This window comes from Pagrus major, chromosome 14 (assembly GCF_040436345.1).
Source record: "Pagrus major chromosome 14, Pma_NU_1.0".
Classification (NCBI taxonomy): Eukaryota; Metazoa; Chordata; class Actinopteri; order Spariformes; family Sparidae; genus Pagrus; species Pagrus major.
Window position 1 is genome coordinate 17,931,712 of NC_133228.1, and position 24,682 is coordinate 17,956,393.

Here is a 24,682-nt window from a genome sequence, read left to right on the forward strand (position 1 = left end):
TGAATGCTATCAATAACACCTTTAAAAGTAAGATATTGACAACCGACTTTTTCTCAATTTTAACACACACACACACACACACACACACACACACACACACACGTCCAAGCTTCAAATAATTACAACATTTTAAAGAGGGTTATAGGTGGATTTAACTTTTTCCAAGGTTTCCTCACCTTAACTCTGACAATAATACAGTAAAAAGAGAAAAAATAGCACACACTATGAGTTTATTCCTGACAAGACATATAAAAAAAACCCAATTCAATATAATAGATAAATAGAAAAACAGACATGAAGCCATGGGAAACCCCTGAACTCTCTACAAACTGAAGAAGAGGAAGCTGCTGCTACATGATGATGTCACAGAGTCATTATAATAAGCCCAGTTTCATACACGGCTCACACAGCAGCAGCAGCAGCAGCACGGAGGCAGACACACACAGCAGCCTGGTGTCAGCTCCAGTGACATGAGGACTTTCTGAGCTCACAACAAGAGGAAAAATAACTACTCACCGACGATTATCAGCGGATTTGTTTGAGGTTTTGTTGCTCGGAGCGACTTCAGCCTCCACGACGAGAGAAACACGCAGAGACATCGCACCTCGGCTGAGTTGGTGAGTCGTCGTACAAACGACTTACGCTGCTCTTGTTTTGAGTCTTGTTGAAGAATGACAAGCCAAGATTAAATCTTATTAACAGCCATGTGGACTTCTTCGTATCCAAAGCCATGTGGCTCCCGCTGCTGCCTTCAAGCTCGTGTCTTTAAGCGCCTGCATTCGAGCTTTATCAGTTTTAAAGTCGGATTTTATCCGCGCAGTAAATTTGCAGAAGTTGGATAACAAGATAACAGTGGCTAACAGTAGCTGCTGTGACAACTGTGGTGTTTACTGGCTGTTATGTCCGCAACAGTGGGATTATTCAAACATTTTCAGTTAGATTAAAGTCAATTTTTGGGTGATTAATGATTAAAAATCGATATGTCCAACAGCCCGTGAATGCAACATTAGCTGGCTTCTTCCTGTTGATGTGACAAACAGTGAGAGCTTCCTTGGAGACTAGTTTTCTCCTCACACGAGTCATTTCTGCGAAATCCACTACCAACTGAAATGCACTGTGCTCTGCAATAGATCATCTAGCATGTGCATGTGGTGTAAATGTTTAAAACTGTCCAAAAAATATTGTATTTGTGCATGTATGAGGGGCTGCAACGATTATTTTCATGATTCACAGTTTCCCAGAACCCAAAGTGACGTCTTCATATTGCTTCTTATGTCCAACCAACAGTCCGAAAACCCAAAGAGTCTTCATTTACTGTCAGATATGATGAAGAAAAAGCAAATCCTTAAATTTAGGAAGAAGAAACAAGGAAATATTGGAGATTTTTGCTTGAAAAATGACTTAATATACAGGAATCAGTTAATCGACTTCGCTCTGAGGACTATTAGTAAAAATGTGAATATCTAACTGGAGGTTAAAAGCTTCCAAAAATCACCATAATACCAAATACTTGAATTGTCATTAATCTGTTTAACTGTCTTTGTCTCTTGCAGCCAGTTGTCCCTCACCACAGGAGCCATGGTGGCAGCAGTCCTGAAGATATATTTCATTGGGACGGCGCTGAGCGTCCTCGCAGTCCTCTTTGGATTAGCAGACTCCGTTGGTGGTCTGATGTACCACCAGGACCATCGCTACACCACGGAGCTGAGCCACCAGACAAAGACGCAGAGGAAGGCCTCATCGACGAGTCACGGGAGAGGATCGACGGTGACTAAACACATCGGCTCATGAGGACATCTTTGGTCACAATTTTGCAAAAAAAAACAATGGCAGCTGGATGGACGTGCTGGGTGTTGTGGCATGCTGGATACTGTAGCAATGGAAGAACAGACAATGAGACTCAATGATTGCACTGACACTTGAATTTGGATAATCCCTCGCCATGTCGCTGTGTGCTGTCAAACACTGTAGCAGCAAGTCTGTGTTTTGAAGCAACTACAAACCTGACCCCACTGTTGAACTATGTTTTGCACTAGAAATTGGGAATGTTGTGGGTTTCGTCAGGTCGATATGTGTGTTTCATTGTTCGTTTTATTTTTTTGTAATAAACTGAATTATGTGTTGTAACGAGTATACTGAAGCCTCTTAATACAAACGAAGAAGCTGCCCGCTTACTGGAAAGTTTACTGATGGAAGCCAGTAAAAAGAAATGGATGAAAACCAAAAATATTGCCGTGGTCATACTGTCATAATAATGAGAGAAATTAAGTCATCATTATGAAATTAAAGGTTTATTATGAAAAAATTCTGAGATGTCAAAATTGTTAAATAAGATTATGAGATAAAGCCAAACGTACAGAAAAAAGTAATTAAAGTCATAATGATGAGATAAATGTCTAGATTATGAGCTAAATGTCTAAATTATGAGATAAAACGTCTAAATGATGAGATTAAACATCTAGATTATGAGATTAAACGTATAAATTATGAGATAAATGTCATGATGAGATAAAATGTGTGATAAAATATAAATTATGAGATAAAACGTTTAAATGATGAGATAAATGTCTAAATTATGAGATTAAACATCTAGATTAGGAGATAAATGTCTAAATTATGAGATAAACGTCTAAATTGTTAGATAATGTCTAAATTATGAGATAAAACGTCTAAAATGTCTAAATGATGAGATAAATGTCTAAATTATGAGATTAAACATCTAGATTATGAGATAAACGTCTAAATTATGAGATGAAATGTCTAAATTATGAGATAAAATGTCTAAATGATGAGATAAATGTCTAAATTATGAGATAAAATGTCTAAATTTTGAGATAAAATGTCCAAATTATGAGATTAAACATCTAGATTATGAGATAAAAGTCATAATGATGAGATAAAATGTCTAAATTATGAGATAAAAGTCATAATGATGAGATAAAATGTCTAAATTATGAGATTAAACATCTAGATTATGAGATAAACATCTAAATGATGAGATAAAAGTCTAAATGATGAGATAAATGTCTAAATTATGAGATAAAATGTCTAAATTATGGGATGGAAAGTCATAATTTTGAGATTAAAAAGTCAAATTTATAATTTTTTCTTTTCCACAACTGACTTTTATCTCATATTTATGACTTACCATGGGAATTTTCTTTTTAAAAAAATCAGTTTTCATCCATTTTGTTCTTAAACTGGCACAAATGGGCTTCCATACTCACAAATATGAAATGAACTGGAAATGTACCCAGAAATACTAAAACAACTTGAGCAGATTAAAGAGCTTAAAGGATAAAAACAGAGCTTTGCAGAATTGCCAAAGACGTGTCCTGAGGTGGAGCAGAACCAGACAGAGTATGTCAGCATGTCATGTTGTCAAAATAATACTCCTTCTTGTTTTAACTTTAAAAGAGGCAACCACTTAGACAAGTAAGAACTTGTTAAAAACAGGCAACTGTTCAGAAGTAAAGCTAACCAAGAATTATTTGTACTGATCGACAGATATCACTGCAGTGTCTCGGTGCCATTCACAAACCCACATGAGCGACGGGTCCCAACACAGCCCGAGCTCCATGGGAGAATACAAGAATACAACTCTTAACATATAAGAGAGAAAAACCATGAATACACCTGAGGCGAGGATTGATCCTTCCCTCTGCGAATGACTGGTTATAAGAGACACCTGCTCTTAGACAATTGTGTATTTATTTTGGCTCAGTTACTGTGCGGTTCGGTCTCACTGTTCTCATCGGACTCTGATTCATTTCCCATGAGTTAGTTAGGACGAAAACTGGTCAGAAAGGGACTGAACTGTGTGTGTGCGCTCATCAGATACTGTGGAGGTGTTAAGTATTTGTGCGCACACCATCTTTAAGCTGAACTATGAATCATTATTGACACTGACCACAACCCTGCTAACACAGTCTTGATCCAGAAATCTGTCATTTACTAGAAACGCTCATTGAAGACTGTAATCGAGGAGTCAGAATGTGCACTGAACCAAACAGATCCTGATCTGCTTCCTTGCTGGTGTGCGTGCCAGTTTGTCTTTGAAGCTGTCGCTTTAAATCAGCAAAGTGATTTGTGATTTCCCCTTTTTTTTTTTTATCATCACATGGCCAGAAACATGACTCAGACGAATGCTAATGTTGCTTCATCTTATCGGTGTGTATATAGCAACATGTATTCTCAACTAAATGACAACATCCGCCTTTTGTTAAGTCCGTCTGCCTGGTTTGACCTACTTACGCTCAGCGTTTTGTCTCTCCAGGGCTGCGGGGAGGTTTTAGTCAGTGGTGTGGGACACACCTGGGCCTTGCGTGACCCGAAACAGCAGCCATTCCGTTGGAGATCGTTCCTCATTCATTTGTTGAATGTGTGTCTCCAGTTCTGGTCTCAAAGCCGAGCTGTGTTTCCAGAACATATAAGCGATTTTCCAATCCAGAGCCCCTGTTGGCAGGAAGGCAGTTTTTGTCAGCGCCTTCCAAATCAGTTACATATGACCACTATAACATTATTTCATGGGCCTGTTTCTGGAAAGCCATATGTTACAAATTGAGTGTATTATGAGAAGTGTGGGATTGAGTATTTATTAGTTTGGCCCGTGATAGTCAGGGCTTTGGGTCAGTAGGCCTGTTGTGGAGTTTTCATGCCCTTAAAGGTGCAATGTGTAAGAGATTTTGTTTAAAACATCCAAAAATTAACATAACACCTTTGACGTTATGTTAAAGACGTCTGTGTTTTGCGTTGCAGAGATATCTGCTGAAGTTGACGTGCTAACCAGCTAGCGTCGGCCCACGGGTCCTGTCTTGTTTTGCCGCTTTGTCCCTCAAAAGGTGATCGTGAATCACAGTAGCGTGCCTTCAGTCTAACAACTCAGAGGTTTGTTTTCTTGTTAGGTTTGACTCCTGGCAACCTGTGATTGACCCTGCCAGAGGCGGGTGCTGACTAATGCCTGATCTCCTTCTCGTTCGTCTCCTGCTTCCCCGCCTCTCCTGTCCTGTTTTTGGACCATATCGGTGACGATCCTCGCTCACATTCCCCGCTGGGTCACTCCGCCCCAGTCCTGAAAACCTCCTCCTACCAGTGGTCCATAGATCTTGTGCAAGCGGTGTAAATACTAACACTCTCTCCTGGGGCTTCGAGCTCTCAGTCCAGGCAGAGTAAGCTAATAAGACTACTAGCTGCATGGCTAACTGAGCTAACGGCAGCTAGAGCTAACAGCACATCCCTCTGCCCCAAAGGTAAAGAGGAAGCGTACCCGCTTGCTTTGTGGTTACAGTGGTGAGATTTGCACGTACACACACCCACACGGCAACAGACAAGTCATATGAGGCGAGTCATAACAAGGTCATTATGTTTGATGTTTTGACGTAATGCTCCAGTTCTCACAAAGTAGTACTTTTCTTATGTGCGGTTTCCCTTCCTCCAACCAGCATGTAACGGATAAAACAAAAAAAAGCTATAATTACATGCTTTTGTCTCTAATTGGATCTCGTGTATTGTTTTGGAAATTAAACATCTGGATAAGATTAAAATGTATAAAGGACAAACAAAACCTCCTTCTAGTTTATGGGGTTGAAACTATGAATGTGAAGTGAATGTTTCTTGCTGGATTGTCCTCTTCATCCTACTTTTGCTCTATAAAAACAGTTTATTATATCTTTCAACACACAGTATTGTATTCTGGCACTCATACTTAAACTGTTAGTAGACAAATGCTCAACTAGAAGTTGAATAATTTTCTGTGGTAGCAGGGTAAAAATAATGGCTGGATATCCAGATGAGCCCGGGGGAAAACAGCTGCGCTTCCTCTGAGACACAGCTTCTAGTGCTGTCTGCTGTGTTCTCACATGTCTTCATAAGATTTGGCTTCAAACACACATTTGAAGCTATCTTTTTCTTCTTTCTGTCCTTTTTCACGGTAACACTTTCAAACAAAAATGTGAGTGAGTTACTAAGAAATTCGTGAGGAACGATACTGGAACTACTTGACGATTAAAAAATTGTTAATGAGTAATCCTTGGATAACTGTGATTAAAGGACTGTATAGTATATGAAGATGCTCCATTAATGACTCCAGTCAAAACCAGTGATTTTCTTAATGATTTGTTCCTGATTAACTATTAACCACAAACTAGTAACGACTCATTAATTACTAATTACTTTTTGTGCCCCATGAAGTGAAACATAATACTGAGTAGTGACTAAGTCGACTCATTAATTACTAATTACTGAACTTTTAGTCGTTATTTTATGCCACCTTCAATGTATTAACTTTACTTGAAGGTGGCACAAGAGTAGCTAATGCTTAGGTAATTAGTAATTAACAAGTGCACATGGTAACTACTCAGTGTTAAGTTTCACTTTACTTGAAGGTACACAAGAGGATTAACTAAAGGTTAGGTAATTAGTATTTAAAGAGTCTCCTTGGTAACTACTCAGTATTGCTTCACTTTAGTTGAACGTACGCAATGAAAAGTAACTAATGACTCAGTAACAAGTAATTAATGAGTCTACATGGTGACTACTTAGCAGTATGCTTCACTTTTACTTGGGGCTGCACAAAAAGAGTAAGTCATGATTAAGTAATTAGTATTTAATGAGTAACTACTCGGTATTATGTTTCACTTTACTTCAGGGGCACAAAAACAGTAACTAATGATTCAGTAATTAGTAATTAATGAGTCGTTACTGGTTTGTGCGACTCTGTGTCTGGTTCATAAACAGGAACAACTTATTAATAACAAAGTGGTCAGTATGTTGATTCACTGGTATTTAGATTATGCTCATTAAAGACTCATTAATTATCAAGTAGTTCCCGATTCATTCCTCACTCGTTACTTAGCAGCTCCTCACATATTTTGTGCATCTTGTTGTAAAGTGTTACCGGTATTGCAACTGCCTTTTCTTTTTGCACGACGTCCTCTTGTGTTCAGTTGAGCCCACTGCAAATAAAAACAAGGTGGGAAAACCTTTCTGTTGTGCTGCATTCACGCCTCCCTCCATTTTTCAGAGCACGCATCGACTTCCCATTTTGCACTTGTCTTTCGCAATTCCAATATTTCCTGACGACATCGAACGCATCACAAATTAACCTTCGCTTTTCCTCACTTGCACTGGTTGCAGCTGGCCACAAGGTGCGTTCCCATCAAACACACTGGGAATGTTGAGTCCTCCCAGCAGCTCAGGTCACCTGGATGCGGGCAGAGAGCACCTGCTGGCGGGAGGACGCACCCCTCCTCACGCAGCACTTTTTATGTTAATGACCCGTCCAAGCACGTCCCACCCCCCACTTGCTTGCTTTACAGCGCAACACTAATAAGAGAGTCAGTATTGGCAGGCATTTCGGTCACTGGCACTTTTTTTTTTAATGAGTGAAGTCCCCCTCATTTTCTCGCATCGGATATGATCTGGAGACTCGTGGTCCTGGGTGGGGTGTGCGCCCTTCTCCTGGGTGCTGAAGGCAGCAGCCGCGGGGGGAGGACGGTGACTTTCCACCGCACTCAGCAGGATGAGAGCCAGGGCCAGGAGCGCACACGCCCCAGGAGGGACACCAGCGGCGCCTTCAGGCCCTCTCACGGTCCTCCCTTCGCCTCCTGCCGGACCCCTCTCACCCCCGTCGAGCACAAGGTCCTGGATGACAACACGCATGAGGTGAGGTGTGTTTGAGGTGTGTGTGGCACTTGGGGCAGGGTTTGCAGGAGACGTTTGATGTTTTCATTTAACATGAGAAATTAATCTCTGAACTCATAGATGTCATGTGTTTTCTTGCTTTATTTGCTTTGTTGCATAGTTTCCAGGATGTTTATTTAAAGTCACAATAAACAAACGAAAGAAATGATGAAAAATGATTCATGCAGTTTAAAGGGGCAGTGTGTAGTTTACTCACAATATGAATGAGGTAATAATACAAACTCAGACATATTTATTTATTCCGTAGCTGATTAAACAAGCTGTTCTCAGAAATGGTGGCAGGGTCCGCCACGTATAAACAAAGTAAAACAGCATGAAATTGTCCTTTAAGGTCAGTTTGTTTATTCAGTTTATTCAGTCGAGACAACAAAGAGAGTTTGTTTATGCTTAAAACATCCGTCAATGAAGATCTATCTCCTCTGATTAAAGTTTCTTCCCCAAAACTACATACTGCTCCTTTAATTAGTTTTGTTTTTTAACTTTAAGAAGTGATTCTGTCACATGTGTGAGTATCTCTTCTCTCTTTCACCTAGACAGGGTTTAACGGCGACGACGGCTCCTATGTGATCCTCACGTGGGTCGGCGATGGTACAGGAGTGAGTATCTCAGTATTTTTACTGTATCGCAACTGTTTTTTAGCCTGAAATATATGATTTTTAATATTTTTATATATATGAGTCCACAGTGACGTATTCAGATTTCTTCTTTTTGGTCCAACCAACTGTCCAAAAACAAAAGGACTCTTCATTTACTGGCATGAATGACAAAGAAAAGCAAGAAACTGTCATATTAAAGATGCTGGAACCAACAATTTATTTTACATTTTTGCTTTTTATTTCATAAGATATCATGTTTTTAACTTTCTAAATCATAAATAAGGACTCAGATTCATATATCTCTCATCGTGTCAAACTTTTTCACAACGTTTCCTAGGTCGTCCTTGTGCTCTCAACATTCAGCGCTCCAATAGATACTTTCCTCGAGGGAGGCTCCTCACGGCTTTATCGAAGGTGAGTTAGTATCTGAGAAAGCAGCGTAACATGAGCAACGCGCCCAACACGCACTAAAAAACTGCACTTTCTTTCTGTCATCAGTACGGATTATGGAAAATCCTTCCATGACATCTCCCAACGGATCAACAACACCTTCATAAAGGAGGAGTTTGGAGTCAGTGTTGGACCGGGCAGCTCTGTGAGTTGACAGCCGGCCAGTCAAGAGTTTCAGTTGGGGAACTGTGTTACACGGGGAGGATCGTGTGATGTTGGCTCACGAAAGTGTGAAGACATCTCGCATCAGTGTTACCCAGTAAACTAGTTAATTAGTAATTAACTAGTTTACTGGGTAACTACTCAGTAATATGTTTCACTTGAGGGACACAAAAAGAGTAACTAATGATTCATTAATAAGTAATTAATGAGTCTATGTGCTTCTTAGCATTTTGTTTCAATTTCCTTGAAGCTACACAATACGAGTAGGTAATGATTAACTAATTAGTAATTAATGAGTCTGTTCAGTAACTACGCAGTATTATGTTCAACTGTTTTGATGTTATGACGTCTATTTATTCTGTTGCGGAGATATCTATTGAAGTTAGCATGCTAACCAGCTAGCCCCAGACTGTGCCGGTCCAAAGCTTCGAGCTCCCATTCCAGACCACTAACTGCATGGCTAACTGAGCTAGCTAGTTCTCTCGATATGGGGCCAATTCTTACACATTGCGCCTTTAACTGACAGGTGATATTGACAGCGGACGTACCGGTGGTGGACAACGCAGGCGGGATCATCTTCACCTCCACGGATGCCGGCGCCACCTTCAAGTTCATCCAGCTGCCCTTCCACCTGGCTCAGCCAATCACCTACCACTTCCTCAACCCCGACTACCTCGTGGCCCTCAGCATCGATGTGAGTCACACAGCTGACCGCCTTCATTCTGCCCTTTAAATGTTGTTTCTCTCTCCTGAAACTTCCCTCGGTGTAGCATTAATACACATCAAGCACACACCTTAAAGTAAAGGTAAACACTCCTCTGTTCCCTCCTGACTTGCAGGGCGGTCTGTGGCTCTCTCTGGACTTTGGCGCCAAGTGGACAAAAGTTCATGATGGAGTGCATTCTTTCTCATGGTGAGGATAAACAGGAAACAAAACCACACACCAAATCCCAGTGTGGCTGAATGGAAACACATGTTAAATGAACCGGATATACAATATTACAGTTTTACTCAAATATGTAGCAAATTGCTTTCAACATGAAGTGTGTTCATGGAAATTGTTGTGACATGTTTGGTGTTTGTGAGACTTTTTCAACTTCCTCTTTCCATCAGGGGGGCCGGCATCAATCTGTTCTTCAGCTACAGTCGAGTAGACACAGGTAAGACTCTGAGGGACATACACTTACTGTGCCAAAGAGTGTAAGAAAGTTGTGACCGGTGATTTGATCTCATTTAAACACAATCCTCAGAACCCAGACAGACTGTAATACAGATGTTTATATGTAATATTGATTTGTTTCCTGTTTAAAAAGTATTAAGAAAAAGATAAATATGGCATTTAAGTGCAGTTACGTAGACCATTGTACTGTTGTTTGTCACTTTAGATCTTTATTGTCCGATAAATCCTTAAAGCAGCATAAAAAACAGTTTAAAAAGTACAATAAAAAGTCAGTTTGATAAAAAAATGCAAGCAATAACAAGATATTTTGTGGGGATTCATTGGCAGTTAATAGTGGGCTTTAGTTGTATTCATCACACATGGAAAAAATGAAAGTTAAAGGGTGTTGCCCCTCATTTTTGGACACCCAGGATTCCCACTGCTTCCATCCTTGAGACCCTTGAAAGTTTGTGAATTTTAGGGCAAAAAAAAAAGTAAGTCTTGAAAGTTTTTGCAATAGAAAAGCACTTGAACTGAAAGATTTTGTGGAAAAATAAAATGAATTGATATTTTTTTTTAACATTAGTGAATAGGCTTCGTTCTGCTGTCTGAACGTGTTCACAGACTCAATCTCTCGCTTTTCAATTGTTGTATGTGAGCTTCTTTAAAGGTGTGCTACGCAGCTTTTTTTTTACTGGCCGATTAACAGACAGAGCTCTTGATACAGAGAAGAGCTAACATTAGGTTTAGATCTACTTTAAAGCCATATGTTTACATTTTACTTCATAAACACGAGAGCAAAACGGGCTTGTATTTTGACTTATGGTGAGGTGAGAACAAAAAAATCAAAATATAGGACGGTGTAACCAAAACTGTCACAAAAAACGTTACATAGAGCATCTTTAAAAGCTGCTAGTTCAAGAATCAGCTCAAAATAATTTTAATTGTCAGCCATAAAAATCCCAAATTTACCTCCGAGGTCTGAACAATCTGTACAGCACGTGACACCGTCTATTGTTAGGCCCTCGGTCCGGATGAGGAAACAGTTCCCCTCCAAAAGTACCAAGCTACTTCCCAGAACTTCCCCTTCTCAGCCTTTGAACCTGGTGAGGGAAAGTGATGTTTTCTTTGAAGCTGTGCCAGCTCGTTATTAGCCCGTGTGATGACTCATTCTTGTCTGCACAGTTGATGCCGAGGAGCGGGGCGATTTAGTGCTGAAGAGGACAAAAGATCTGGGGAAGACCTTCACCACCATCCACGAGGACATCTTCAGCTTCGGCTACATCGGAGCCTTTCTCTTCTTCTCCGTGATGGAAGATCCGGTAAGATGCACGAACGCAAAGCCTCGAGACGACGAGTATCTAGATGACACGATGTACTCGCAAGCAGTCAAATCACATTAAAGCATGCTAAGTGCTGACACAGTGATGCATTGTGTTGCTCCCAGGGATCCCCTCGTGTCATGTACTTCTCATCGGACCAAGGAGACACCTTCAGTCAGGCGCTGCTGCCTTCTGCCTCCACTGAGCAGGTGAGAATCAAATACTGAGAGAGATGAGAGCTTTGGTTTTATTTGATGGTTGCGTAAAGTATATGGATCCTTGAGCCTTAGAAATGACTTTTCAAGGTACTGATAGGTTCCTTTAGCTCGTTTTTGAGCGCTGTATCGTAGGCAACTGGACGTGTTTCAGTTTCTTGAAGACGTCTCACCTCTCATCCAAGAGGCTTCTTCAGTTATAACCAACTGTAGGTGGAGTTGCAGGCTTTTAAACTCTGTGTGGGAGTGTCCCTACGGAGTCGTTAAGGGCACGTCTGAGCTCCGAGTCGCTAATAACAACTACATAGAAATAACCAGTCTTCCTGCTGATGCTCGTTTGCTTATGTAAGTCATGCAGAGGCATCTGTATTAAATTGAGACTGTTTCATAAGCAGTTCCTTGTAATCTGTTTGCCACAATATTTCTTAAAATCACAAAGTTTCAAGTGTTGCAAAGCACCAAAAGCTGATATTGCATATCTGTGTTACTTGTTCTTGTTTCCTTATTCCTCTTTAATCACATAGTTCCTGATTTCTATCTACATGTTTAGACTATTCTGGTTAATTACCACTCATTATTTCAGAACGCTCTCCCTTTTGTACCAGGCGTTTTCACTGGTAGTAAAACAACGCCCTGCCCTACCGCAGGAGATGTTCGTATAATTATCTCCTTTGTGACGTTTCTCTGTCTAGCATCAGGTTTTTGGCACTGGTAGTAAACAACACCCAGCCCTGCCACAGGAAGTGTTAGTATAATTATCTCCTCTGTGACACATTTCTCTCACACTTTGACCCGGAGTCTGGAAAGTTTTAAACTCCCCTGACGAGTCCTTCAGTTATCACACGTGCTTTAGTCAGTTTTCTCAAGAAAAACCAAACAATGGCAACATTTCCTTTTTTTCGACACCAACCCAACACACATCTGGTCTGTCTTAACACCCACACACACGCACACACGCCCACTACATCTTGCTGACAGCACAAACACACACACACTCTCTCACGGCGATTAGACGACGCTTACGCCGAAGATTAAACTAGTCATCACAAAGCTGTTTTTTATTTGCAGATTTCTCACCCGCATGTCGTCTCTCATCGTGTGTGTGTGTGTGTGTGTGTTTACAGTTCTACTCCATCCTGGATGGAGATGAAGATATGCTCTTCATGCACGTGGACAACCCAGGAGGTAACGGACAGACAAAAAACATTCACACACCACCTTGAAGGAAGAAAACCACAAACGTGCTTGACACATATTCGCAAAAATGTTGTGAGGACGGCATGAGAGAATTTATAGCCTCTCTCAGCCGCTTTTTGTTGTAATGGAAAAGCTCAACGGCGAAAAAAGGCCGGACTGGTTTCACAAGTTCTTGGCGTTGCTGACAAATCACTCCATCAGAGCGAGTGTGTGTTTGTGCATGCGAGTTCAGCTGTCCAGGCTTTGTTCCTTTCTTCCTCCCCTCCCCCCCATCGCGCTTTTCTCTCTTTCTCATTCACACTTATTTCTGTTTCACGTTATTATTGTAAGTCCGTTTCACTGTCAAGTGCTCCAGTTAGCGCCGCATGGGGCCGAGCCGATGGGACTTTTGTACTGATGAGATAAACAGAGGAGGTATGGGGGTAGAGGGGGCTTTATCTTTTGTTGGCTGGAGGGAGGGAGATTTAGTTTACACTGCAAAAGCTGACAAACGTATCTTGGGATCAGGGTGTAACACAAGCACACACACACACACACACACGTATACACACACTGGAAAAGGCGTCCATCGCCTCCCTCGGCTGAGGCTCGTCCTTCGTGGCTTTAGCTGACACGTGCGCGAGCTTCGCGCAGTTAAAATATGATTGATGATGACTTGTTGTTGTGATGCTGATGTTTAAAGGTTTGCGTCAGCTGTTCCCAGGCGCCCATTTGCTCTTTCAAGGTGATGACACGTGTCGTGTTCGACGTCGGGGGAGCCGCAAAGATCAGTTGTGATCGCGATATTGAGTCGCTTTTCAACAACAAATGTCAAAATTTGACGTTTCCAGCTTCTTAAATGCAAAAACGTACATTTTCTTTGCGCTCCTCTGTGACAGTAAACTGAATATCTCCGGTTTACAGACAAAACAAGACATTTGAGGGCGTCATCGTGAGCTCTGGGAACCCCTGATCGACGTTTTCAAGACAAATCTTATGAGTTAACTGAGAAAATATTCTGCAGATTGATCAACATTGAAAATAACTGTCAGCTGCAGCTGTAAGCCTTACAGCCTGTGCCAGTGTGTCTATTTGATTTCTTTAGAAAAATCTGCTGAAACGAAACCTCTTTTAGATCGTAGCACCAGCAGCTGATGAAAGGATGGCAAGACTAAAAAGCGACATCACTTTCTGTAGCGGTTTTGTGGAATAAAAGGAAGAAAACTTGAGTAGCTACATCCTCTTTGCACCAGGAAGTAATGTGGTCTGCCGCTAACATGAAATAGACATAACAAGTGATCTACACTGAGATATCACTGTTAATATCTGCTGACTTCATTCAGCTGTGACATGAGGAGAGTAATCATGCGTCTTATTCTTGCTTTCGTTCTGTTTCACCGCAGACACCTTCTTCGGGACCATGTACACGTCGGACGACCGCGGCATCCTGTTCTCCAAATCACTGGAGCGCCACCTGTTTGACGGGCACAGGAAGAGCGACTTCACCAACATAACGTCACTGAGAGGAGTCTACCTCACTAACAAGCTGGACGACGGTAGGGTTCCCAACCTGTGCATACTGATGCATTTAAATGACTTTGAATTAGTGCTTTTATTTTGGTAACGATAACTTAAAGGATCTGAATACTTCTCCTACTACTGTAACTGCTGTTATTTGATGAATAAATGGCGTGTTTTGTTGCAGATGGACGTATAAGATCCGTCATTTCCTTTAACAGAGGAGGGACGTGGAGGCAACTCAACAGACCTGAGAACGTGGACTGTGGCGAGCAGGTCCAGAGGGTGGGTTCTAGTCCCGGTCGGCATATTTACGTCATAATCTAGGAGATCGACGCTTAAACATTACGTCTGTGTGTTTTCTCCTCAGTGCAACCTTCATATTCACGGAGAGCACAGTCGCAACAACCGCATCGTCCCCATGCTGGCTCTGTCCGAACCGACGGCTATTGGACTGGTTATCGCTCACGGTGATTGATCAGCAATGCACCCATATTTATTTTCAACATTTTGCAGCTTTAAACAGTCTTAAATCTAACGTGAGGTGTGTTCTGATGACCTCCAGGTACCGTGGGTGACTCTCTGTCGTCGTCGCAGCACCCGGACGTGTTTGTCTCCTCAGACGGGGGTTACAACTGGAGGGGGACACTGAGGGGTCCTCACCACTACAGCATACTGGACTCCGGGGGTCTGATCGTGGCCGTGGAGGCCCAGCGTGAAGGACAAGTCAAGACTATCAAGTACTGAGTGGATATTTTGTACCTACTTTGTATTTTTCTGTCCTTTGCACCACATCGCTTCATGCTCCTGCTGCAAACTGCTCGTCCCCAGGTTCTCCACAGACGAGGGCCAGTGCTGGAAGTCGTACAACTTCACCGAGCAGCCCTTCTTCTTCGCGGGCTTGGCGTCCGAGCCGGGGACCAAGGCCATGAACGTCAGCGTGTGGGGCTTCCGGCCCGAAGAAGACGGCCAGCCCATGTGGGTGACCGTCACTATCGACTTCCAGAGCCTCATTACAAGAGAGTGTGAGTCAAGATGCTGTTATACAACGCCTTAATGTGACAAGTTGCCACCTGGTGCGTTAAGTCATAACCCTGCGGCAGTTTCGTCTTGCATAAACTTAATAATCCATGACCGGGGACTTTCCATAAGTGTTTAAAACTTATAATTAGGCTTTGGCACCATGTTCCTCTTTTTTAATGACATTTTACAAAAGACAGACGAAGACAGTTGGCAAAAAAACCCCAAGATAGATAATTGAACATAACAAATAACAAGGGAGCCTATAAATATTTAAAAAGCTTTTAACCGTACAAAAAAACAGATTAATTGTTATGACGTTTTCGCTTTAAACATCTGGTTTCGGCACAAAATGGCGGCCCGACTTTGGCCCTCGGACCCCACTCTGTGCAGCCCCAATACTTCAGGGACTTTAATATTCTTTCTGCTCGGGCAACACTCTGCTTTTAATCGCTCTGCAGCATCTTTTAGTTTCATTCTTCGTCATCTACTTCCTCAGGTAAGGACCGGGACTATGAACAGTGGCTGGCTCACTCTACAGATGAAGGCGACTCAGAGAGAAACGGCTGCGTCCTGGGTGTCAAAGAGACGTACAGGAGGCTGAAGAAACAATCCGTGTGCAGGAACGGGAAGAGCTTTGCGGTGAGCAAGAAGCAAAGCCCCTGCCTGTGCACCAGAGACGACTACTTATGGTACGTCACGTAGTTTTCATCAGAGGTTGGGCTCGTATGGGAACGTGTTGGTGAAGCCCCTAACGTTTCCTCTCCAACAGCGACTACGGTTACTATCCTCACGTGAACACCTCCGAGTGTGTGAGAGAACCCAGCGCGAACAAAACCTTGGAGCCCTGTCTGGAGGGAGAGGAGGACGAGCTGCTCACAGCGGGGTAATAACAGTCGCTCCTTCTTTAAAAATGAAAACACACCTCTTGTACACGCTCACACACTTCTGACCGCGTCTGCAGGTACCGGAAGGTGGCGAGCGACAGGTGCGAGGGGGGGTTCAGTCCTCAGCTCGCCGTGCAGACCGTCATCAGGCCCTGCGGCGTGAACACCAGCCCTGCTCCACCTGCCAGGTCCTTGTCTCCGGTCACAGACTTTGACACACCGGTGAGCAGATTTGTCGCGCACATTTAATCGTCCGCGTCTAGATTTTAGCTTTATAACGGCGGTTCTGCTCGTTTTCCAGCGTGAGAGGCTGGTGCTGATCCTGGTGTGTGCAGGAGCGGGCGTCGTCGTCCTGATAGCCGTCATTTCCGCCATCTTCGCCGTCAGGAGGGTGGTTTACAGGAACAGGTGAGCTGGACACACATGTACACCTGCATACATCACACACACACCCGCAGCTCATCTTTGTGGTGTAATGTCGCCCTCTGCAGGACACCAGTGTACAGATTCTCCAACCTCCAGATTCAGGATGATGAGAACGGCGTCACAGTCGATCTCGAAAGCGCCACCAGCAGCAACGGCACGGCCTGCCAGCAGGACTCAGATGACGTGAGACGCATTCAGCACTATTTTACTATTTTTGCCTCGTTGTGAGCTCATAAAAAACTTCCACACGGTGTGATTTCCGCATGCTCACTGACACTTTTTCTCCCTTTTTTTGGACAGGATCTTATTGAATGACACATGACACATTTATCGGATGTAATAAAGATTCATGATTGGAAGCGGCTGTGCTGAAAAAGACTTTGTTGGACTTATCTCCTGATGTTTGGACCGGAGCACCCTGAGGATCTGAACGACAAGCATGAAAATGTATTAATTTATTGAGCTGACTTTCATTTCATTGCTTTGCTTTGTACAGTATTTCTTTTTTTTTTAATTATTATTTTAGTTTTTACTCTGTGTTGCAGCACCTTTTTACTTTCTGTCCAATGTGAAAACAAACGAGAGAAATCCAGAAAATGTGCATTTTTAAAAGAAACAAACTGTGTATGTTCTGGTTAAGTTAAATGCCCAATAAACATTTCAAAGCATCTGTCCACCAGAGGGCGCTGGCGGCGCTGTGACGTCTCTAATCTGCTTCGATGTAAACAGAGAAGAAGAAAAAGGAGGAAGTCGGTGTCAGGGGAACAAAGATAGGTTATTTTGTTTTGTTTTTTCTGACAGGATGTGTTACTCCTGAAAAAAAAAAATCACCACTACTACTTACACAATTTTCAATGCTCATAACATTGTGTTATACTGTTGAATTAGAAGTGGCACTTGAGTCTCATGTTGCTCACTAGAGTCAGATTTAACTTGTTTATAATAACTGTTTTCTGTGAATCTGCTTTTAAAGAATGTTAACTTTTTCTATTTTCTTTTTTTATCGAGAACATGTCGTCATATATTTATAATTTTGAGAGCGTAAACTGGAAGATTTTACATTTAAGAAAACATTTAATTGGATTATTGTGGATGACAAAGTGACAAAATGTAATTTATTGTTATAATAACAATGATGATGATAAAAGAAGTATACTAGAGTCAGATTTAACTTGTTTATAATAACTTTTCTGTGAATCTGCTTTTGAAACATGTTAACTTTTTAATATGTGGTCATGTATTTTTATAATTTTGGGAGCCTAAACTGGAACATATTACATTTAAGAAGCGTTTAATGGGATTATTGTGGATGACAAAGAAACGTGATTTATTGTTGTGATAATTGTATTAGTGATACATGATACAAACCACAAAACTAACTAAATAAAAGTTGAAATAACCCTTAACCCCTCCCCTATCATTGTATTAATGAATGTTTTGGCAATTTTAAATAATTTTCTCGTTAAATTCAACTGAGAAAATGGTGATTTTCCTTTTTATGGTGGACTAATGTGGCTGAAAATAAATATTTATTGAAAAAAAAAAAGAAGAAAAATAAAAATCACCCCACTTGTTCGTCTTCAATTTCTCCGACAGAGTGGCGCATCTTCACCCCCCTGCCCACCCTCTCCCACCTCCGCCGTCTACTTCAGCTGTCATCTCACGGGTCTCCAGTCTGTGACGCCGTCCTCCACAGCCAGAACAGGTGGTTACCACGGCGACTGAACAGGTGAGTTAAGCGAAGTGTTAACAATCTTCCTTTTACAGTTTCTTCCACGTCATTTCTGCCTGTGAATTCCCGCTGGGGTCGGCGAGCAAAGATAGGCAGAGAGGAGGAAATGACAGCGGTCAGCAGTCAACGTCAGTCTTCACACTTGACGCTAGCTAGCTTGTCAAAACTTCGCCTCCGTGTAGTGTTTTACAGCCATTTAACGGAGGTTAACTGCGTTATAACAGTGCGACAGCTAATTCAGCGGAAGCTAAAGTGAGGTTAAAATGCTGAACTAACTTTCTGTGGTGTTAGCTTTAGCGCCGTGTCGACCGGTATTAGCAAGCTAACGCATCGTCACCGAAAGTCATCTCGAGCTGGCTGCTAGCATTTGTTTGTTTGTTTGTTTGTTTGTTTTGTCACGACAGGGTGCTAGCTTGGGGAAAAGAGGCTGGATGCTCGCAACGATGCTTCGGGCCGGCGGTAAGCACACGTCCCTTAAGCTACCTTGCAAATTTGGTGCTAATGTGATGTTTAAAATGTGCTAAATGGCGCCTGACAGCTTCATCTGTCTGACCACCTGCCTCCTCCTCTTCTCTCTTCAGGCATACTGAAGTTGGCAGCGCTCATCTTTGCGTTCCTCCTGGCTGTTTTCCTGGCTTTCCAGCTGCTAGAGATCAACATGGACTTTAAACTGAGCAGTGTGATATGTGAGTGTCACCATTTAAGATGTTGCCCCCCCTGAGCAGGCAGCTGTAAAGGAAACATGAGGCCCTTTTTAATCCATTCATTGTGAGGGGTTGTTTTGTAGTAGTGTCGCCTGGAGGCTGCAGAAAACAAATATGGGTCATTGTTGTTTAATGTTTACAGGGTTTTGTGTGAGATTTTCCCACAGAGCTGCCTTTTATGTGACCATTGTAGGTGAAAATGTCCTCAGACACGCATGTGTTTCTTTTTGTTTTTCAGCCAGATCAGTGCCGGTGAACGAAGCCCGTGAGTATGCAGCGACTATAATGATTTCATCTTTTGGTTTTGCTTTGTTAAAGACTGATGCATGTCTCAGTAAATCAGGGTGAAGGTCACGGTACATTGACATAGATGGATTCCTTTACTCCTCCTTTCAAAAAGCCAGTCTGTCTTCTCTTGGCCAAGAAAAGACAGACAATCTATAGAGTTGCTTTTTGTTGTGCGTCTCCACCTGTGTGTGATTGGACCACTTGTTACCTGATATATCGCCGCCTGTTCATTGGTGTTTTAAAACTGAGATTTTGTGTTCGCAGCAACAAAGCCGGTCCGGCACAAGTGCGGGCTGTCCAAGCCATGTCCGGCTGGACACTTTGCCTTCAAGATGGCGAGTGGAGCGGCCAGCGTGGTGGGGCCGAGGATCTGCCTGGAGGACAAACTGTGAGTGAAGCGGCATCTTATTACGTATGTCAGGGAGGTTATGTTTTGGTTTTGGTTGGTTTGTCAGCCAGATTACACCAAAACTACTGAAAGGATTTCCACGAAAACTGGATGGCGGATGTGTCTCAGATCAGAACAGGCCCCAACATAAAGGGATGGATCCTGGGCGTTTTCCCCCCACATTTTTGTTGATTTCACGGGGAATCATGCACGGATCTTGATGAAAGACATCAGGCGTATGTAGTGTGTGTAGCTGGTATCTATGAGTGAGTGTGAAAGTGGACTGTTTGGCCTTGGTGGAAATACTACTGAGTGCCACTCGAGCGTAAACATGTTTTTTTTTAAAAAGAAAGCAAAACAGCAAGTCCACCACCGACAACAACACTGACAGAAAAAACAACGTAATAATATAATGGATAACAAGAATGGAGCTCAGTAGAGCGTATACCCCCGCCAAGGCCCAACAGTCCCCTTTCATTCAATCAAGTCAAATCCGATATCAGATTAAAACATATTTAAATCCAACATATCTGGATTTTTTGGGGGTTTTTTTCACCAAGATCTGTGCGTTACATCCTGAGAAATGAAGGAAAATGTTGAAAAACGTCCTCTCTCCTGATGTTAAAGAAAGGAAACCGTTCCTGGATCCGTTTATCTGATAACAATCGTCATTATTTGCAGTCTTAGGTGATTATATGGTGAACACATGTTGACGGTGCTAAAACAAGTCCATAATGTTTGATAAAGGTGGAAAGATGACAGCAAAAGCACACAAAGTCCAGGAACTGCTGTCATGTCAGACGTGTGTTTGCTGATTTTAAATTTATTTAAACTCCTGTTTGACATTTTTAAGAAGTATGTAAATATTTAATAAGCACACAGCTATAAGGACGTGTTAAAGGGCTCCACTCACATCTGCTTACAGCCACATTTTAAACTGTTTATTAGCCATATATGAAACATTTATATAGTTCTTATACAAGCATAAATGAAAGTGTTGCCATCCCAGGCTACATCATTAGGAAGTGTCTTGTGGTGTATGTGAAAATCTCCATGTGGGCTCTGATGTCATTGTCCTCCTTTTGCTTTGTTTCAGACTGATGAGCAGCGTGAGGAACAACGTGGGCAGAGGAATCAACATCGCCCTGGTTAATGGTAACGTTGTGAGCCAAAGTACCGTACTGTACAGACAACGTGCTCAATAAATAGGCCGCTGCTGACTGTAATATAATCCTGCAGCAGTGTTACGCTAGAAGGGCAACGATGAATAGAGCCATTTAAAAAGATGAGACGAGCCTCTGGCACGGCAGATTGTTTTTGGTTCTGGTTATAGATTTACAATTTGTACCATTACCTGTTAATCATGTCCGTTCGTATCAGATACGAAGGCTTCACCACGGCCAGGATCGTCCAATTGTCTGCGATAAAAGTCGTGCATGTGGTTACTTATTAATTAATGGTAATAAAACCTAAAAACATGTAGAGGACGTTGGACTCAAATTGGTCTAAATTGGGCTCTTTTTCCCCTCGCAGGGAAATCGGGGGAACTTATCAAGACGGACAATTTTGATATGTGGGCAGGAGGTGAGTGTGTTTCACAACCTTTTCCGTTTTGCACATTTAAAAACACACGCCTCGTTTTAATCACGCGTAACTTTGTGTAGATGTGGCTCCCTTTATTAAATTCCTGAAGGAAATCGATGACGGGACGGTGGTGATGATGGCCTCGTACGACGACGCCTCAACAAAGTAAGGACTTTCTCCGACAACACATGCTGCTATAATTTAGATTGACACGATTAATGTTAATTGCTTCAGTTATCTCTAATATTGGCCCTGGAAATGATATCTATCCTCTTTTTTGTTCTGCAGGCTCAATGATGAAGCCAGGAAGCTCATTGCTGATCTGGGCAGCTCAGTTGTCAGTAATTTGGGCTTCAGGGATAACTGGATCTTTGTCGGAGGGAAAGGCATCAAGACCAAGAGTCCGTTTGAGCAGGTAACATCACCCAAAATCCCACGTTTACATGTTTAAACAAAGTAAAACAGCTTTAATGTTAGTGTAATATACAAAATATAGCGTTTAAGGAGTTTAAGAGTAGACTGACAATATAACTAAGACGAGTTGAGTACAAGAGTGAACAATAAATGAACTCGAATAGAAAAAATGAGAAACAAAAGATAGAAATCAGGTTGTTGCAGAGATCAGTTTCTCAAATCTCTCCGGGCATACCATGATAACGATAAAATCCAGTGTCGTTCAGCTGCACTGACGTCAAACCTGTTTGATGAGCTCAAACTCACCATTGACAATGGGACCTGTCTCCTTGTGCTGCCGAGCCTTCTTTTGTGTCATGTTCCTGAAAGAGAGGACACGCACACGCCCTTTTCACTTCCGCTAGTGCAGCGCAAACGCCATCCAGGCTGAAAATATTACTTTCTGGCAGTAAAGCGATGACTGTGACCTCGTGTAATCTGTATGATTCACAAGCTCTTGGTGGTTACCGGTCTTTGTGTGTGCTTATCAGCCCAACCCTGTCCGTCCTTTTCACCGGTCAGCTCGCATGAATACCACACCCTACCGTGTCCTGTGTTTTTCCCTCCTCCAGCACATAAAGAACAGCGCGGACACCAACAAGTTCGAAGGATGGCCCGAGGTGCTGGAGATGGAGGGCTGCGTGCCTCAGAGACAGGAGTGACCGGAGCTCTCGACGTCGCCGTCGGCCCCTTTTCTTCACCTCGTCCTCCCGACATTCCTGTCCTAATGAGACTCTGTAGCGGTTACGCTTCTCTGGGCTGAGAAAGGTCAGCTCTCACCTCTAAGCCTTTTATTCAGATTCACCTACCAGAACCACGGCGCTCCAGAAGATGTAAGCAGGAAGGGAGAGGAGCTGGATGGAAACTGGAGTCGTGTTTCTCACTCTGTTCTGATACCATTATGTAGATTTGGGCACGCAGTTGGAGTAAGTAGGTAGAGCGCACTGATTAGAAGGGACTCATTTCCATACGATCGCACTCTCCACCTGTAACGGCGAAGGATTTACCTGCGACGGTGTTGCAGATTGCACTGCGGTTGCTGGAAGCGAATGTCAAAGCCCAGATTTTTTTTTTTGGGGAGGCCGAGTGTCCGTGAATCCGTTCCCTGCCTTAATCTCATTAACCGCTTCATGTTCATTTTTCTACTTTTCTTACGACTTGGTGATTTTTTTTTTTTTTTTTTTTTTGTTCCTTCCAGAGTTTTATTTTGAGAAAAATGTATTATTAACAGGGTTTTGAAGACAATTCCTTTCATGATGTGATAACCAAAATGTACCAGATTCACTGTGAAATAGTTTGTAAATATGTGTTTAGAGGAGGGTCCAGATCTCAAAGGTCCTGATTTAATGAACATTGTGATAATAATATAATTTCTTAAAATAAATAAGAGAGAATGAGAATCATTGTGTGGATTAAACATGTTTTGTCATATGTCGTGTTATGCAGTTATTTCTTTATTGTTTCTTTACGTCAGAACGTTCAGTATGAACGACGGTGTTAATAATTACTGTCTTTATCTTTGTGTTTCACAACCAGATAATCTAACGGCTGGTGGAAAGGAAATGACTAATATGCACACACTACAGTATGTTGCATACAGTTTGGGTTAAAGGAACAGTTCACCCCAAAACTGAAGTAGATGAGGACTTTTAAATGTAATAACAACAAAAAAACATCAGCTCCAGGCGTAATTCAGACCTGGTGCATGCTAACGCTTTAGCGTAGCAGCTCCAGTGAAGCTTTTTTTTAAATAAAGGTTATAAATAACATTTTTTCAAATCAGTTTGGGCTCTCAGGGCTTCAGGAGTCTTGGATTACACCAGAAAAAGCTGTATGGAGCCATTTCATGTCCACATCTAGCAACACAGAACTACTACTACTACTTTCTTTATTGTGTTGTGGTGCAGAGAGTGAATACAGCGCGTACTTGTGTTGTTGTCGCACCTTTTATTTGTGTCCTCTAGATAGATAGATGTTCATTTATTGATCCCCCTTTGGGAGAAATTGAAGGCAACGCAGCAGTATAGAGGTATTACATTATAATTACCAATATTTTGCCTAACTTTTAACTTTTTACACGTCAGGTCAGTGACAATATGCTTCAAAAGAAAATCTCAATGATTCATTTATCCTCATTTGAATGCACTATAATAAGCTGTCTTTGAGTTGACAGGCAGAGGGCAGCATTGTCTCATTTATCGCAGCCTGTGCTCGTCCAGTCTGCGGTACAGTATGTACAGTATTTGTTGTGTTGGCAGCCGTTCCCTCAGTAATACAGTAGATTAAATAAACATCAGTGGTTTGTGTCCGTCTCATCAAAGTCCGTTCACATCAACGTGATCACCTGCGTGCGCTCTGTCAGAGGTTTTATTAGCAGTATTTACATCATGTTTTGAGTATATAATCAGAATGAGTGTGGCCTATTTTGGAGATGAATTAGGGCAAATTTAAACGAGCGTTTGAAATCTGCTTATTGCATAATTAACGTGGCAGACATGAGAAAAGCGATCAAAGATACAGGCTGCGTGAGTGAACGAGAGATTTAAAGGCTCGGTTTGTTTACTTAATTATGGAGGACTGAGACTGCCAAAATCAGAAATATATAAATAAATAACGAAAGAAAATGGCTCAATAAATGAATTAAAGAAATATTTGTAGGCATAAACTAATAAGATGGGACATTAATAGATATTTCTGCTTTAATCAACCATTTATTTATCTTTGGAATAATTCAACTAAATGTATTTACGTAATTACATTAGAGGTGTCGCAAAATCATAATATTCACAATAATCGTGATTAAATCCTGATATCGTGATCATAACACACGTGATAATGCCGTCTGAACGCGTTCGTCCACGTGCATCTTTTGTTTATGGTTGTCTCTTCACAAGTAATTGA

The 24,682-nt window shown here is 42.0% G+C and overlaps 2 protein-coding genes and 1 long non-coding RNA gene across 3 annotated transcripts; all 3 read left to right on the forward strand.

Annotated features, from left to right (window-relative positions):
* Window positions 1-406: 406 nt before the first annotated feature.
* On the forward strand, window positions 407-2,133 carry LOC141008476 (uncharacterized). The gene is made up of 2 exons (XR_012180072.1): window positions 407-617; window positions 1,554-2,133. It is a non-coding gene; the product is annotated as an uncharacterized lncRNA (long non-coding RNA).
* A 5,280-nt stretch (window positions 2,134-7,413) lies between these two features.
* Window positions 7,414-16,947, forward strand: LOC141008163 (sortilin). Its single transcript, XM_073480410.1, has 21 exons — window positions 7,414-7,662; window positions 8,235-8,297; window positions 8,635-8,711; window positions 8,796-8,892; window positions 9,436-9,603; window positions 9,749-9,822; window positions 10,023-10,069; window positions 11,254-11,390; window positions 11,516-11,599; window positions 12,730-12,790; window positions 14,185-14,337; window positions 14,487-14,584; window positions 14,670-14,769; window positions 14,865-15,039; window positions 15,131-15,324; window positions 15,819-16,011; window positions 16,092-16,205; window positions 16,284-16,428; window positions 16,508-16,614; window positions 16,698-16,815; window positions 16,933-16,947. Exons 1-21 carry the CDS (start codon window positions 7,414-7,416, stop codon window positions 16,945-16,947), a joined length of 2,469 nt encoding a protein of 822 aa, XP_073336511.1.
* A 1,330-nt stretch (window positions 16,948-18,277) lies between these two features.
* On the forward strand, window positions 18,278-23,212 carry fam3c (FAM3 metabolism regulating signaling molecule C). The gene is made up of 10 exons (XM_073480929.1): window positions 18,278-18,361; window positions 18,769-18,823; window positions 18,946-19,050; window positions 19,307-19,333; window positions 19,621-19,744; window positions 20,841-20,899; window positions 21,278-21,328; window positions 21,409-21,493; window positions 21,617-21,743; window positions 22,354-23,212. Exons 2-10 carry the CDS (start codon window positions 18,796-18,798, stop codon window positions 22,441-22,443), a joined length of 696 nt encoding a protein of 231 aa, XP_073337030.1. The 5' UTR covers window positions 18,278-18,361; window positions 18,769-18,795; the 3' UTR covers window positions 22,444-23,212.
* Window positions 23,213-24,682: the final 1,470 nt, after the last annotated feature.